Genomic DNA, 17,107 nt, shown 5'->3' with positions numbered 1-17,107 from the left:
AACCCTTTGAAGATTGCTGCCTGCTTTGCATTTTGGTCCGAGAAGTAAGTGAGCCTGTTGTTTGTGTCTCCCGCACAGGGGTAGTGTCAGCGCAGCGGCAAGTCGCCGTCCAGGAAGGGCCCTTGTACCGCACGGAGGGCTCCCACATCACCATCTGGTGCAACGTGAGTGGCTACCAGGGGCCTCCCGAGCAGAATTTCCAGTGGTCCATTTACCTGCCCTCCGCCCCCGAGCGCGAGGTCCAGATTGTCAGCACCATGGACCCTTCTTTCCCTTACGCCATCTACACCCAGCGTGTCCGCAGCAAGAAGATCTACGTGGACAGAGTCCAGGGGAACTCGGCCTTACTGCACATCACCGATCTCCAGGCCCGGGATGCCGGGGAGTATGAGTGCCACACGCCCAACACCGATGAGCGGTACTTTGGGAGTTACAGTGCCAAGATGAACCTCGTGGGTAAGGAGGTGACTGTGTTCACACGGCCGGTGTCCTGCCTGAGTGTCATAGTCAGTTTGCTGCTGTAATAAATCATAGAATGTACTGGGTGCTTCGACAACAAGCATTTATTTCTCACAGTTCTGGAGGCTGGAAGTCTGAGATCAGGGAGCCAGCAGGGTTGGCTCTGGTGAGGGCCCTCTTGGGGGTTGCAGACTGCTGACTTCTTGTCTCCTTACACGGCAGAGAGGGAACGAGGGGGCTGTCTGATCCCTTTGTAAGGGCACTAATTCCATTCACGAGGGCTCCACCCTCATGACCGAATCACCTCCCAAAGGCCTCATCTCCAGGTACCATCACCCTGGGGATTAGGTTTCAACATAGGAATCTGGGGGACATAAACCTTCAGTCCACAACAGTGAGTCACTTCTTTTATAGTGAAGTTTTATTTGACTTTAAAAGAAGAACCCAAAGCTCCCCAAGTATTTCAGAGATCAACAGGTAAGTGAACCGAGTTTGTGTGTTCAACTTACGAGTAATAGGAGGTTGAAGCTGAAGCTTAAAGGAGATCTAACACCGATGCTAAGACTGTCAGAGAAGGTTGACGGACCTTCTAGCTGGTGAAAGGGATATGAACATATAAGGCACAGATGTTTGTGGTTGATGAGCTGAAGAAATGACGAGGAAGACAGGGCCTATGACATCAGCTGGCAGTGGGTGAAACCTCTAGGACATGATGGCCCTTTGGATGGGCTCTGAGCCGCTGGGGGCGCTGCTGAGTCAGGAAGCAAATGCAGCTGCAGGACTTTGCTCAGACCTGGAGTGGGTCTGTGTGTCCTTTGGCTCCAGAGTAAGGAATGTGCACCGGCTGCCTCCCTTGGCCTGGTGCGCCGTGGGCAATGGAGGGAGCCAGAGAAGGAGGGAGAAGGGAGATTTCAGTGTGGATGGCTCTGGGCCACACTCTTTGCCATTGTGAAGGGTCAGACATATTGAGGCTATTCTGTTTTTCTGTCCAAGTCATAATTTCCAGGCTTAATTGTGGTAAGAAAAGCTGGAAATTAAGATTTTCACCCGTCACAGTGGCAAGCATTGTGGCCCAGAGCAGCCTGCAATGGAATCTCCCCACTCCCTCCACCGCAGGCTTCCTTCGGCTCCTTTTCCTTTCTCTGACAAGTCTTCATCCCAACAGGAGGCCTGTGAGATCCAGCCCTGGGCTGAGCGTGGTGAGAAGACACAGCCTAGTTGTGATTGGGGTGGCCTTGTCAGCCTGCGGTGGTGGGGGGTGATGTTTCGTCTCCAGAGTAAAATTCTGACCGAGGGACCACAGGGAAATCTCTTCACTCGCCTGGCCCGTCCCCGTACTTCTAGTGCATGAGCATGACACATGGTGACACATGACTTGTATGAAAATGAAACCTACGAAAAAGTCGAGAATGCTGCTTTTTTTCTCTACCATAACTGTTTAAAAAAAAAAAATAGCCTTCCTAGAGCACTGCATTGCTGAAGTGAGTTGGGGGAATGTGGGCGTGGGGTGACGAGAATGGAGAAAATGAGCAAGATGTGTGGAAATGTGAAACTGCAAGTGCCAGAAACTCTTTCTCTTTGAAGATCAGTCAGAAGCCAACTAACTTAAAGTGTCTGGAAGCACTCCCACCGTGAACAACAAAATCTCATTTGACTTAGCAAAAAATTCCTCTTACGTGGTATCTTCAGGGAGTTCATTTATTACATAAAACGAAATACAACCTCACTTTTTAGCTGAGGTACCAAACCGGTAAGTGTAAGTGCCCCCAAATTGCAGCCCAAATCCAGACAGAAAGCTCGTTCTGTGTCTGGGTCACCTGGAGGACCTTGGTGGCCCCGCAGTGATGGTGGAAGGCGGAGTGGGTGGGAGTTTCGCCCTTGTGAGTGTAAGATCTGTGGCCTTGTGACCGCGCCCTCGGGCCGCTTCTGTGTTGCAGTGATCCCGGACTCTCTGCAGACCACCGCTGTGCCGCAGACCATGCACAAAGTGGAGCAGGACCCCCTGGAGCTCACTTGCGAGGTGGCCACGGAGACACTGCAGCACAGCCACCTGTCTGTGGCCTGGCTCCGGCAGAGGGGCGGCGAGAAGCCGGTGGAGGTCATTTCCCTGAGCCGGGATTTTGTGCTGCAGTCCAGCAGTGACTACGCGCAGAGGCAGAGCCTGGGGGAGGTGCGTCTGGACAAGCTGGGGGCCAGCACCTTCCGCCTCACCATCTTCCACCTGCAGCCCTTCGACCAGGGCGAGTTCTACTGCGAGGCGGCCGAGTGGATCCAGGACCCCGACGGCTCATGGTACCCCATGACCCGAAAGCGTTCCGAGGGGACCGTGGTCAACATCCAGCCCACTGGTCAGTCTCCCGTCTCCATCCTCTGTCTGGTGGGGAGGGTGGGCGGATTCCGGGAGGCTGTGCAGACCCCTTCGGTGACTCTAAAAGGACTCGGGTTGCTGAGGGCCCAGGTATTCCCAGACCTGACCTCCCAATGAGTCACAGAGAGGAGCTGCCCAGACTGGACCCTGCTTACAGACGTGGCTACTTTGACCTGCATGGAGTTCTACATGTTTTAGAATTACAAATTCTGTTTAAAACTTGGGAGAATTTTACCCAAACTGTTTGGATCTTGGGACTGGGTTCCCGTTAGCCACGGTGGCCGCCCTGCTTTGGTGACGTTGCCTGTTTCCGCTTCCCATCCTGTTTCATTGGTGGAAGACATTTGAGTTTCTGAGCCTTCCATCATTGGTGTGAAATTACGAACTAGGGAAATTTGGGCTTAAATTATCATTTTTTACATTAATAATCCTTCTTTGCTGGTGGTTTATAATTTCCAAAATGCCTTATCCCATGTTACTTCACATCCCCTCAGTAGTTCTGTGAGGTAAGTAGGTGGTGGGGAAGACACGGGGGACTGATCGCTTTATAGTGGGGCCCCAAGACCAGCCAGGGGGCACACTGGGGAGGCCAGCCCCAAGAGTACCAGGTGCTACCATAAACACTTTTGTCAAGTGAAAGACCTGGAAAGGGAGCTCCCTGAGGAGGCTGAGTGATGTACTTGTGGCTGGGACAAGATGACAGTGGCACGTGGAGCTGAGATCCTCCCTGACGCCTCATAGATGCTGCCACAATCTCCGACTGCGCTCTCTCGGCCCCCGAGTCCAGCCAGGCTCCAGGTCAGAGCCAACAGCAGATGCTGGCTGCCTTGGCTGGGCTTGGGGCAGGCTCTCCGTGGGCCTTCTGTCCCCTGGCGTTGGTTGGAGGGTGGTGACTGTGCCGTCACTGACGTGCAGAAGTGACCCAAGGGCCTTTCCTTGTGCTGCACTTGTCCTGGTGAGTAGAGGTGTGGTGCATGCGAGATGAGCGGGGGCGTCTGAGGTGCGGGTGGGGGTCCCCTCTTCAGGACCTGTCTCGTGACCTCCCAATGGCCTTGGTCTTTGCATAGGTCTTCTGCTACTCATTCAGTCATTCTAGAGCTGTGCTTCAGACTTACCTAACAGTGCAGATTCCTGAACTGGGCTCCCGGGAAGCTGGGTTTCTAGTACACTTCCCACGTGATTCTTCTGCTGTCTACGCTTTGTTAGGCATGGCTCTAGATAGTGGTCAAAGGGCAGAAGCGATTCTCTGGACGTCTGATGGATGTGAGGGCTTTTACGGAAACAGCTGGGCTCCTGGACAGGTAGCATTTTATCTGGTCTGTAGGACCCAGACCATTTGCAAACTCCTGGAACTTCCGGTGCTGAGACATCTATGGAAGGCGCTTTATTTCATATTTATCCCTTCCCTTCCTGGAATGGTTTTAAGATCAGCTTCAAAAGTCTGGGCCAAGTTTTGAGTCTTAATGCTTTTAAATTAGGTTGCATCAGTTAATCTTCTTTATTTTAATCTTACCAATTTGGAATTAGGATTTTTTGAATTTGCCCAGCAAATGTATCCAGACTAAGCCAGCAGAGGGAAAACTAGGTGAAAAAAAAGTTGGTGACTTCACTCCACGTCCCTGTGCCGCTCCAGTTCAGTGGTTGTAGCCCCCACTTTGCCCTTCTCTTAGCTCATTTCAGTAAACATGCAGTAAGTCTCGACAGCATTGTAGGTGTGGTGATAGGCATTGGGGTTCAAAGATGAATAACACCTGGTCCCTGCATTCAGGGAACTGTAGGTCTGAAAGCCAGTGGCCAAGTGGAGGCCGCTCAGTGCTCTGACAGTGTTGTGGATGGAATGCCACGGGGACACGATGATTATAAAGTGTTGTTGCAACAGTGTCTCCCCTGGATGGGGTAGTTAAGACAAATTCAGGAAAACCAACCATTTGATAACTTGAGCTGAGTCTTGAACTTTAGCAGACATCAGGAGGAGAAGCATAAAGGTCCAAAGTACATGTTTGGCAAGCACAGGGAAGCCGTGTATGAGCAGGTGTTGAGTTCCGGATACGAGTGGTGAGAGGAGGTGGGAGAGGTGGCCTGAAGCCCCACATGCCAGATTGTGAGCTTGGCATTGACTGTGTGGTCCAAGCATTTCCGGCTGTTCTTGGAATCCTAGGAGCCCGTAGAGGTGCTGAGAAGTGGCGTGGGTGGGTGTGGGTGTGTGCTCATGTGTGTGGGCACACGCCAGGGGTGCTGAGGAAGGCATGTGAGGGCCGCAGTCTTCCCCCTTGCCTCAACCAAACGTTTTCTGTATTGGGCAGCAAAAGATTTTGTATGAAAAAAGGAAGTGCCCCCCCTTCTCCTGCCACCTGTCGTCTGCCCAGTAAAGTTTGAAAACCACTGCTGCAGATACTTGGAGCGGGGAATAGAGATTTTTAAGCCGAGAGTGACAGAATCAGGTCTGGAGTTTAGAAGGGAAGGACCATGGAGGCCACCTAGAGGTGGGTTGAACAGGTTGGTCTGAAGTCAAGAGACCAGGCAGGAAAAGAGCTGAGGAGGCCAGGGCTGAGTGAGTTGCAGTGGCCGAGAAAGCGGGCAGTGGGTGCAATAGGCAACAGAATGGAGAGCACTGTGGAAGGAAGGGTCCAACTACTGGGAGCCCTGAGCCCTGAGGTGGGGCCCTGGGTGAGTCTCTGAACTGCGATAGGGAGGGATGGGGTAATGAGGATGGGTTAAGTCCTTCCTAGAAACTTCTTCTTCCCCTTGAGTGGCCACAGTGGTTGTCTTTTCTTCTATTTCAGTCAATTTTGGTTAAGGAGTCCATCCTGCAAGCAGACTCTCATAGGGACACTCGGTATATGAACCCCCCAGCGTGTCATCAGACATGGAGCTCAGTTAGAGGCTGAACTTGGGAGTCCTGAGGGCCCAGGGAAAACCCTCAGGGTGAAAACGGAAAGGGCCAGGAGGACTGCAGCAGTGAGAGCAGGTCAGGGGAGTGGGTCCCGGTGACAGAGGGAGAAACAGGGGTCAGGCCAGGAGGAGGAGAAGCAGGAGGAAAGGTGTCATGGACCCAAGGGAGGAGAGCTGGCCCAGAGACTGAAACCTGCTTGAGAAAAGCCTTCGGTTGTGATGAGGGGATGGGGAGGAGACATTGGTGACATTTGCTAGGTCAGCGAAGTGTGGGAGATGGCCAGAAGGGAAATTTCAGTGAGCCGAGGAGTGAGGGGCTATTGGAGAAAGCATAAATCAATTTCTGGAGGTTTCATTGACTGGGAATAATCAAGGGCAAGTTTCTGTGCAGAACGGAGGGTGGTGTGCTTTGAATCTTGTCTTCAGCCTGGGAATGTGAAAGCTTCACCAAGCCGTGGAAGGGCTCCCATGAGATCATAGGCGTCTGGCTGCCAAAGAGAAAGCCCTGAGGGTGGGGCCCTGGGTGATATTTGAACAGCTGAAGCCAGCCTAACTCTGAGGAAGTGGGAAGGCTGAGGTCTGGGGTATCTGCACATCTTCAGTGGCATTTATGGGGAAGGGGTGCTTTTTTATCGTTAATACTGAGTTAACGAGAATCTGGTTGACCAGAGAGCTCATAGCTGGCGGATGTTGCAGCTCAGCCCCGCGTGGGGTTGTGCGCCCAGGTAGAGCCTGGCGGAGGGAGCCCGTGCCGCTCAGGGCTGGCCTCTGGGGAGAGGGGAGCTGAGGCAGCAGCGGTCACCTTGGAGGCCAGCCCCTGCAGTCCAGTGTGGTTTGCTTTGTCAGGAAGTCTGGGGAATAAGGAAGGAGCTAGTTCGCTGGAGAGGATGGGTGTCTGGGACAAGACACTGGTCCAGCAGGAGGGGAGGAGGTGGAGAGCCTGAAGAACAGCTGGTACAGAGTCAGGCTGGGGCTGGAGACAGGAGTGTGGGAACAGTGCTCTTGTGATTCCTGTGTTTTGTAGGGAAATAGGATTCTTATATGAATGCATGGAATAGGGGCATAAGAATGGGGCAAGGGCCTTCAAGAGAGTGGGAAAGGTTTGGAAATACCAGTGCAGAGAAGGCAGTCCAGACTGGAGCTAATGGATCTACAGGGAATTCAATCGTCCCTGTAATGTGATTTTCCCCTCCATACTCTCCTTAGGGGAACAGAGCTAGAACGGGGAGGAGGAGGGACTTGGGCAGCGGTTACAGCTGCAGCCTCCGACACCCAAGGTTCTGTGGTCCTGTTTTCCAGGACAAGAGCCTCTCCAACCCTTCACCCCCTGGTCTTCTGCCGTGGGTGCCTGTGAGATATGATAACCGTCTCTTGGCGTTGGCAGTCACTGTGCACCGTTACGTGGTGTGTATGGGTGTGTAGCGGTGATGAGCCATTCTCTGATCACCTGCCCCTACTGCCTGGTTAAACCCCCGGCCCTTTGAGGGGTGCTTGGGTTCACCGTTTCAGAGGTCACCTGGATGTAGGTACTTGCCCACTCCATCTTTCTAGAGGCTAATCTGACATGTGATGGACTAGTGAGAAGACATTAGTTTTCACTTTTCCTACGCAGTGTTGTTAGGCATTGTCTTACCTGTGTCTTATTTCTAGTATTTACATGGAGGGGGAGAACATATTTCTCTCTATTTTTTTTCTCTGAGTATTTATTAGGGTTGGGGTCAGCACCTAGGCCACTGTATAATTTTGTCTCACAAATCTCAGCAGGGTAAGTCCTACAATACTTGCTGAAAATATTTGTAATCCTGGTGCTTAACTGGAGTTTTGGGCATGTAGATGAAGGTTGGGCCTTCATAATCTGCCGTGTAAGTGACATTGGGAGTGATACTGCTTACTGACCTCCGGGAGTCTAACCTAGGGCGTTACATGCTGCAGACAGAGCCCCATTTTCCTGTCAGGGGTAACAAGCCCCTTTGACTGTCTGGATCTACTACCTTTGAGTTTTTTTCTGTGATATTCAAGGGTTTTTCTGGGTCTCAGATCCCCAGGGTGTGAATTGGATTTTTCTCTCAAGACAAGTGCAGAAGTGCCTTCCCAGTAGTTAGCTTTGTAAGAAGGCACGGGTAGAGGGAATTTGCTGACACAGTTTGGAGAGCTGAGGCCTGTGTTCACCCAGGACGTGTATGTTTTATTTGTTTTCTCAGACAAAGAGTTCACCGTTCGGCTGGAAACGGAGAAGCGGCTGTACACGGTGGGTGAGCCAGTGGAGTTCAGATGCATCCTGGAGGCGCAGAACATTCCTGACCGCTACTTTGCCGTCTCCTGGGCTTTCAACAGCTCACTCATTGCCAGCATGGGCCCTAATGCCGTGCCAGTCCTCAACAGTGAGTTCACCCATCGGGAAGCCCGGGGCCAGCTCAAAGTGGCCAAGGAGAGCGACAGCATCTTTGTGCTGAAGATCTACCACCTCCGCCAGGAGGACAGTGGCAAGTACAACTGTCGTGTGACAGAGAGAGAGAAGACAGTCACTGGGGAGTTCATCGACAAGGAGAGCAAGCGTCCCAAGAACATCCCCATCATCGTCCTCCCCATCAGTAAGTGGAGAGAGGTGCTGCTTCCTCCTTCTCCTCCCGCTGGGCTGTTTCAACAGCTAGCGTCATTTCAGAGAAGTCGGGGCAGAGAAGAAGGGCTATGGGGAGGAGAGGGCAGGGCAGGTGGAACTCCAGGGTTCGGTCAGAGCTGGCAGAGAAAACCCGTTACCCGCTCTCCTTTCTCCAGCTCACCTGCCCACGCTTAGCAGCCCTCCCCATAGGCAGAGCGTGAGCTGTGGGTTTGCAGGCTGGAGAGGGGCCCAGCAGAGCCAAGCGCTTACGGCCCTATGTAAACACCCAGCAGTGCCAGCTCAGCTTGGAGGCAAACCAGCAATCCAGGGCAGCTGTTTGCTCCTGTGTGGGGATTAAGTCCCAGAAGAAGTGGGTGGATGCCTGTCTTGAAATCTCACTTAAGAGGGTTGGTCTTTTATGGAACAATTTTAAATCATAAAGTGCATTATTTAAAAAGGTTCATTGTCTGGGTTTTAGGGGTATAAGGATTGGCATTTCCCTAATTGTCTCTCCTCTGCTGAAACTGGGTTTTTAAAAGTGAGTGGATGGGACCTCTCCCATCTTCCTAGAGCGTAGACTATTTCCAAGGCTGCTCAGGCAGGCTCTCTGCCTCCTTGTGGCTGGTGGTGTCTGGGCGGGTAACGTCAGGACTGGGGACTCGGGGGGCTGCCTGTGTTTGCTTATGTTGGGTTTAACATCCATAGTATCAGGATGTTCTCATTAACATCTCAGTTCTCTCATAGTTTTGTTTTTAATAAAAAGAGAACACTTACAATGCCCTGATTTTAAACAAGACGGTGAAATTTTTAAACTAACCTTGAACCTTTTCTCAACTGCTGAAGGCTGATCTTTCTCTTAGCCCTGTAATGATTCCCTTTACATTTTTATTTACACTTCTACATGTTTAATATAGTTCTCTTCAAGTGTGCAGAAAAAAAAAACAGACACGGGGTCTTGCCACCCTTTTTTCTTTTCTCACCAACAAGATTACTTTCTTTCGTGCTTCTTTTTTTTAAAAAAATCTCTCTCATGCACACACCTGATGATCTTGAAATCCTTTTCTTTCTTGGACTTCTCCCCCCTGCATTGCCTAGCATGGTGCTTTGCATACAGTAGGTGCTTGCTGAGTATTTGTAGAATGGAAATTGTCCAGTTGGATGCCCACTGTCTCTGCTGTTTTCCTGTTGGCCTGTGCTTGCCTTAACCACGGACTCTCTACTTTTAAATCTGCAACTAATTCCTCATTGTTTTGTAAGGACCCAGTGGAGGGCAGCCACACTGTGTACTTCCTCTTATTTCTTATGCTAAGAGATTTCCCCCGTCCCCTTCCAAGAACCTGTTTGATGATCTGTGGCCTGCTGTATTGCTTTTCCAGCAGATAACTGGGTAGTTAAAGTCCCCCAGCACCACCAGATCCTGCCCCAAGGCCACTTGGGTAAGTCTGCCAAAGAACAACAGTGATCACGTCGGTAATGGTGATGAGAAAAACTTGGATTTTCATGGCGCTTTTCCTCCCAAGAGCCCAAGGTGCTTCTGCGTTGATCATCTCGCTCCCACCCCTCAAATCCCTGGAGGGGCCAATGGCCTATCCACCCCATGAATGAAGAAGCCATAGCACCGTTCAGAGACGGGGCTGAGCCGGTTCTGTTGGTTGAGCTTGCATTGCACTAGAATTATTTGCTTCTAACTGCAGATCCACTGCTCTGCGCTTAGCCCTTGCTACATCATCAGCCTCCTGATTGGAAATTTCGTTGGTGAACATGCACTTAGATTCTCATTAGCTCTGTCCTAGTTTTTACTCAATCCGGAGCGTTTTAAATTGCTGGCTGCCTTTCCTCAGGCCTGGGAACATTTGTAAATAGTCTTAATGGGCAGCGCGGTGCTGCGTCTGTATTTGCCTTGGCCTGGGCTGCAGAATGGGTTTTCTTCTCGTAGTTTCACAACCAGCTGTGTGGTTTTTCCAGGCTTGCTCGAGCAGCAGAGCACCAGACAGCAGCCCTCATAACAAGCAAGCCGGGCTTACGGAGGAGTCCACTGGGGTGACAGTAGGGGATGGGAAAGATGCCCTGCAAGTAAGGCAAGCAAAGGGATTTTTTTCCCTTAATGCTGAAGTTGCCCTTCTTTATTTTTTATTTTAATTTTTTTATTTTTTGTGCGCTCCCCTTACGATCACAGTTTATTGTAAAGGCTGCAAACGAACAGTCAGATGAAGGTAGCCCAGATGGGTCCCGTGAAGGGGCCTCTGTGCCCGAGGATTGGGGTGCACCACTCTCCTGGCCCGTGTCTGTTCACCAACTTGGAAACGCCCCCAATTTTGTTGTTTATGGGGTTTTATTTAGGTCCCATTATGTAGGCATGATTGATTAAGTCACTAGCCATCGGTGACTTTTTAAAAACACCTTTCTTGTGGTATGGTTCCTATATAGTAGACTACACATATTTTGGATGTACAGTTTGATGAATTTTAATAGATACAGACACCCATGAAACCACCAGGAGTTCTTTAATTCCTCACTTTGAATTGATAACGCTGGGAGTCTTCATGAGTCTTGAATCTACAGAGGAATATTATTATTAACAGTGATGATGAAAAAGAATTACCCCACCTAATGCTGTCAGTGGCACGACCCTAAGAAGTAGGAACTGTTAGTGTCTCCATTTTGCACATAAGAGATGGAGGCTTGGGTGTGGTAACCAAGAACCCCGGGGCTGCAGGGTTAGAACAGGAGACCTGAGCCTGGAGCCGGGTCTGCCTGCCTCCAGATCCCCGTTATGAGCCACTCGGGCTTTAGGGGTAGCTAATCAGGAGTCTTAATCAACTCTGTGAATCAGCCTGGTATGGCTCCTCGGAGAATTCCTCTTCCCTGCCCTGTCCGGATTTTTTTCCATGTGAAGCAGGCCAATCTAGAGTAGGTGGCAGACGTGTTCACCGAGGCAAGAGTGACCTGCTGGGGCTCAGTGCTCATCTTTGCCTGGCTCTGCCTGTGGGGAAACCCCAGGGAGGAAAGTTGATTAAGACGCATGGTCATGGGAACGGGTGGCTCCCTGCTCAGTAACTGGGTGTGCCTCTTAATCTGGGATTTGATTGATTGATTTAAAATTGTTGTATGTGTTTCACATAGAAAATTGGAGCCAAATTAGTTCAGGTACTTTCTGTTCTTTTATATTTATGGGCTTTTTTGAATTCAATGTAGATAATCATACAAAATAATATATCGATAATTAAGATCAATTAGACTATCCACAATATTTATAAATACAAAGTTAGCGGGAATAGTCAAGTTAATTATGATCATGTGGACCAGTTTTTGCAAACCTGCATTTTAGATGATTTATAGATATTTCATTTACTTTTTAATCTTAAAAAAACTGCACAATGTAAATAATAATCTCCCTAATCTTATAGAAGAAGGCATGTAGAATTTAAATAATTCCATTGAGCAAGTTCATAGAGCTAAGTGAGTAGCAAAGGAAATAGAATCCTTATCCATAACTGTGACTGGCAGAAAGTTTCAGGGTTGAGAGCAGTGGAGCCCCAGGGCTGAAGGTGGACCGCATGGGGGCGAACCACTGGCTTTGGGCCAATGCTCTGTTTTTTTTGTTTTTTTAATGGAGGTGCTGGGGATTGAACCCAGGACCTCACGCATGCTAAGCACACACTCTACCACTGAGCTATATACCCTCTCCACCCGCTGTACTTGTGTGTTAATGATATGGAAGCTCGCCCCCCCACCACACTCTGTGAACCAAGACCATCGATGCTCCATCATTATCCACACTCAAGCAAGCATGTTACCTTCCAGATCCTTCCTGTCATTTTGTTTTCTACATCCTAATGTTGCCCTGAAGGACTGAAATGACACGTATGGATGTTTAGCTTTTATTCAACTGCTGTAGCCCTGAATGGTGGGAAGACTTAGTGAAGTAGAATTTTCAAGTTATTCTACTTACTGAAAACACAAGTTGAATATCCTTGAGCCCCAGCTGAACACGTCACAATTGGTCCCTAAGTGTCCGCAGGAGATTGATTCCAGGACCTCCCGCAGATCCCCAAGTCCATAAATGCTCAAGTCCCTTATATAAAATGGCATCAGATTTGCAAATAACCTACATATGTCATCTCTAGATTACTTATAACACCTAATAAATGTAAAGGCTATGTAAATAGTTGCCAGCACAAGGCAAATTCAGGCTTTGCTTTTCAGAACTTTCTGCAAGATTTTTTTTTTTATCCATGATTAGTTGAATCCATGGATGTGGAACCCTAGGATGTGGAGGGCCAACTATACTGGATAAATTGCTCTATGCCCTAAGCATAATGCCGTGGTGTTGTATTTCTTAGGTTCTGGTTCAGTCTCAGGTCTGAGACCCTCATTATCCCGCACGTTATCTTTGCACACAGCAAAGGGCCTCCTAGGTTATCAGATCTACAATCATGGGGAGTGATGCCCAGAACCAGCCAGGGCTTGCAGCAGCAAGCATCAGAGTGTTTGTGTCCTCTAAGTTTCCCCGTACCTGAATAGGGTGACATTTGCACCCCTCCTCCTGTGACATCTGTGGGGAGGGTGCAGCGGAGCCCAGAAATCCCCACTGTGGCACTCTCTCCCTCTCCGCAGAGAGCAGCATCTCCGTGGAGGTGGCCAGCAATGCCAGTGTGGTCCTGGAGGGGGAGAATCTGCACCTCTCCTGCACTGTCCGCACGGCGGGCCGGCCGCTGGGCCGCTTCTCCGTCGTCTGGCAGCTCGTGGACAGGCAGAACCGCCGCAGCAATATCATGTGGCTGGACCGGGACGGCACCGTGCAGCCCGGCACGTCCTACTGGGAGCGCAGCAGCTTTGGGGGCGTGCAGATGGAGCAGGTGCAGCCCAACTCGTTCAGCCTGGGCATCTTCAACAGCAGGAAGGAGGATGAGGGCCAGTATGAATGCCATGTGACCGAATGGGTGCGGGCAGTGGACGGCGAGTGGCAGGTCGTTGGAGAGCGCCGGGCCAGCACCCTTGTCTCCATCACGGCTCTCGGTAAGTAAGCTCCGGGATCTTTTGGTGGGACTGTTGGGGAAATGCTCCCGTGTCAAGACCCTTATAGTGTCGACTGAAAAAAAAATGCACAACCTAAAAGCTGAGAAATATGTTTTATTTGGAGGACTTTCTGAGGACTTCAAGCATGGGAGACAGCCTCTCAGGTAGCTCTGAGAGACTGCTCCACAGAGATAAGGGAGAGGCCATGATATATAGGGGGTTTTGCTACAAAGACCAGGTAGACAGAACATTAGAAGATTACTGTTAATTAGAGAAAAGCAGATGTCTCAAGTTAAGGACTTTTCTGTGTATGGGACGATGCAAGAGTCTGAGCTCATTGAAGTCATTCCTTTGATAGGCACCTTAGCTATCTAGGGCCAGTATTCTGTGCTTTCCCATCCTGAGTCCCCAGGTGCACCGTTGGGGGTGGCTGCAGTGGCCAAGGGCTTGGCAGAGTGCAGCCCGTTTGTTTCCATCCTGAGTTCCCTCAGGGCTCATCTTTAGGGGCGGCTGTAATGGCTTCCTGGCTGTAGCATCCTTTGTTTACTGACATGGCAGGCAACGTTTTTCATTCACAAAAGGAAACCTGGCAGGAAACAGATGGCACCTTCCAAAGGGTTTAATTGAAGAAGGCTTAGGGAAATGTGGATGGGGTTAAATGAACCAACAATGGTTCAACCTGGTGGGCCCCTGGGTACGGGGGACAGCTGGGCGCTTTTACTACTCCTGAGTCTGGGTGGTAGGAGTGAAGTTGTAAGAATTCTGGCCAGGGAGCAGTGGCCCCAGGTGGAGGAACGTGGCCACTGCCAAAATTGGCCTGGAAGAGCCAGAACAAATCCTCTCCCTCCTGCCCCCCAGCCTCTCCTGCCCAGGGGCTCAGCCCCCCTGAAAAATTGAGAGAAGGGCAAAGAAAGGGCAAGGAAATCATCTTTTGCCATTTATTTAGCATTTACTATGTTCCTGGCTGATAAACACTTACACTTAATTGTCCCTTGAAATCCTCACCTAGCCTACAGGTGAACACTGTGATTTTACAAGGAGACTAGTGAGACAGGTTGACTCTTTTCTCAGGGGTATAGCTTTTAAATGACAGACCCACAGTCTGAGCCCAGGAAACCAGCAATCCATCTTAATTTTTTTTTAATCTGTGTTTTTATCTTTTCCTCTGTAAGTATTGTCCTTAAGAAAGCCATTTCTTCATTAGCATGAAATTAAAAGATACCTCGAGATTTGCTAAAACCTTGAGAATGTTAGATTTGCTTCTTATAGGGTAAAGACGCTTCTATCGACATTTATCTGCCTAATAGAATCAGTATATTAAATTTTGAAAGACCAGTCTGCTACTTTGCTGGGAAGGTAACTTGTCACATTGTCTTCCTGTTTATCAAGAGACTATGACATCAGTTGTCCTCAGTGACTTTGCACCCCACCCCGTGCGTCCATGTTGCCACCATCCTCACAGGTATGGCTGGTGGGGCTTTTGGACACACCCCAGTAGAGATGGCAGCCTCAAGTGGTTTTGCCCTCAACAAAGTCCTTTATCACCACCCACCCCCAGATTAGAATTACATTTACTTTCCAAAAGCTTGATCCCAAGGATTGACCTGTTTTCTGCACTAACCACACAGCTCAGATTTCTGTCTCTTGAAACTTCGTCCAGTGGTTGAGTTCCCTGGTCAGCTCAGCCCCTCTGCTCAGCACCCAGTGAGGACGTGTGGGAATGGAACCAGTGGGGAAAGTTCTGGGCATCCAACAATGGTTGTCGTTTCCATCCTGTGAGGCTAGAAGTGGCTGAGGAGTGGTTAAGACTTAGTCCAGGACTGTTTCTCTAGAAGTAATTTTACAGTATCCGGTAAATATCCTCTGATTCTTTTTCATACCCGCCGTATGTGGTTTCCACAGCCAGGGATTACCAAAGGGCTCAGACCTGATTCTACCAAAAAGTTCATTCTGTGCCTTGTCTTTTACCTGTGGAGTTTAAAATACTTTCCTTTATGTCTATTTTGTGTGTGTGTGTTTTTGGTAACAAATTCCATATTTAACAAAATACAGTATATACTGTGTGCCAGGTACTAGTCCAAGTATTTTATAAATACTAACTCATTTAATCTTCACAAGGACCCATTTTACAGATGGGGACATAGAGGCAGAGAGAAGTTAAGTATCTTGCTTGATGTCACACAGCTAGAAGGTATCAAAGTTGGGGATCTGTCTTCAGGGTCTTTGCCTTTAAGCACTGCCTTAGGCTTCCCAAGAGTAAAGCAACGTAATAAGGCCCCTGGAATCAGTCACATGCACATTTGTAGCCTGACTGCCATTTGCTGGCAGCTTGACAATGAGCAGTTCATTTTCCCTCTCTGGGCCTCAGTTTCCTCATCTGTAAGAAAGGGTGATAAGCCTGCCTGTCCTGCAAGGTGGCTTTGAAGATGCAGTGAAGCAGACTGAAAGCAAAGCGTTGGCCCCATGCCCGGCACATAGATCACTCTCAGGAAATACTGGCTGCTCACAGTCTTGTGATCATAACCAGTGTGTCAACAGTAAGTCGTTTCAAGGCTTGAGGGACTCTGACCGCTCACACTGAGGAGTCAGTGTTAGGGATCAGAGACTCTGTGATATGGAGAGCCTCACCTGCAGAGCCCCTCCCACCCAGACCCCTCCTGCTGTGGGTCCCTTGCTGCCTTTGTTCCCTGGACTCCTTGAGGAGGTGAGAGGGGCTGGTGAGCAAGCCCGCGCTGCCCAGCCCGGGGAGCACAGGCACCTGCTCCCCCACCTCCCCTTCTCCAGCCCCGGTGCACTGGCGGGCCAGGCAGAGGAGGCAGTGGGGCAGGGGGGTGGGAGGGATGTGTCTGCCTCACATGTGGTGGTGGAAATCGGCCTTTGGGCTTTTTTCTCCTGTTTCAGCCTAGAATCCTAAGATTTCCAGGAATGGCGCTGCCTACATGTACTCAGTCCTTTCGAGGGAGCTGATGCAACACAAATCCACATGTGGGTTTCGTCACAAATCCATGTGCGGTTTTCATCAGAGAGGGTTTGCTGTTGTTGCCGGCCACTTTCTGTGGGTCCTATCAACTCCTGGGTTTGTGTATCAGTGTGCTAGCAAAAGTAATACTGGCCTGGGCATCAAAAGAGACCCATGTGTGAGCTTTGCTCTGTGCTGCCAGCTTTGCCGGGAGCCCCATCACCATGCCGCAGCACCCTGAGAAAGCCAAGTGTCGCCTCTGGCCTGAGTCTCTCTGCTCTCTTTCCAGAAACAGGCTTCGCAGTGACCGCCATCTCCCGCACACCGGGGGTGACCTACAGTGACTCCTTTGACCTGCAGTGCATCATCAAACCCCACTACCCGTCCCGGGTCCCTGTGTCTGTGACGTGGCGGTTCCAGCCGGTGGGCACGATCGAGTTCCATGACCTCGTGACCTTCACCCGGGACGGAGGGGTCCAGTGGGGGGACAGGTCCTCCAGCTTCCGGACCCGAACGGCCATCGAGAAGGCTGAGTCCAGCAACAACGTCCGCCTGAGCATCAGCCGAGCCAGTGACACGGAGGCGGGCAAGTACCAGTGCGTGGCGGAGCTGTGGCGGAGGAACTACAACAACACCTGGACGCGGCTGGCCGAGAGGACCTCCAACCTGCTGGAGATCAGGGTGCTGCAGCCGGGTAAGGGTCCTGCAGTCACGTGTGTCCGCTCCAGCTGCCAAGGCATGCAGGGAGGAGGGAGGGGTCAAGCACTGAGGCCTTGGCACGGCTGCTTTTATTTCTCAACTTTCTGGTTTG

The 17,107-nt window shown here is 50.4% G+C and overlaps 1 protein-coding gene across 3 annotated transcripts in view; it reads left to right on the top strand.

The window, feature by feature from the left end:
* IGSF3 (immunoglobulin superfamily member 3) overlaps positions 1-17,107 on the top strand; it is a 97,042-nt gene that overhangs the window by 54,173 nt on the left and 25,762 nt on the right. For 2 of the 3 annotated variants that reach the window (XM_074370252.1, XM_074370253.1), the window contains exons 3-8: positions 79-456; positions 2,397-2,807; positions 7,921-8,310; positions 9,695-9,754; positions 12,936-13,337; positions 16,586-16,990. In XM_074370252.1, coding sequence (XP_074226353.1) covers positions 79-456; positions 2,397-2,807; positions 7,921-8,310; positions 9,695-9,754; positions 12,936-13,337; positions 16,586-16,990 — 2,046 coding nt within the window. The remainder of the gene's footprint in view (positions 1-78; positions 457-2,396; positions 2,808-7,920; positions 8,311-9,694; positions 9,755-12,935; positions 13,338-16,585; positions 16,991-17,107) is intronic. The other variant, XM_074370254.1, reaches the window with a different exon arrangement.

The sequence above is a fragment of the Camelus bactrianus genome, chromosome 9 (assembly GCF_048773025.1).
Source record: "Camelus bactrianus isolate YW-2024 breed Bactrian camel chromosome 9, ASM4877302v1, whole genome shotgun sequence".
Taxonomy (NCBI): domain Eukaryota; kingdom Metazoa; phylum Chordata; class Mammalia; order Artiodactyla; family Camelidae; genus Camelus; species Camelus bactrianus.
Note: the sequence above shows the minus strand (reverse complement) of the source record. Positions and strands in the feature narration are given on the sequence as shown.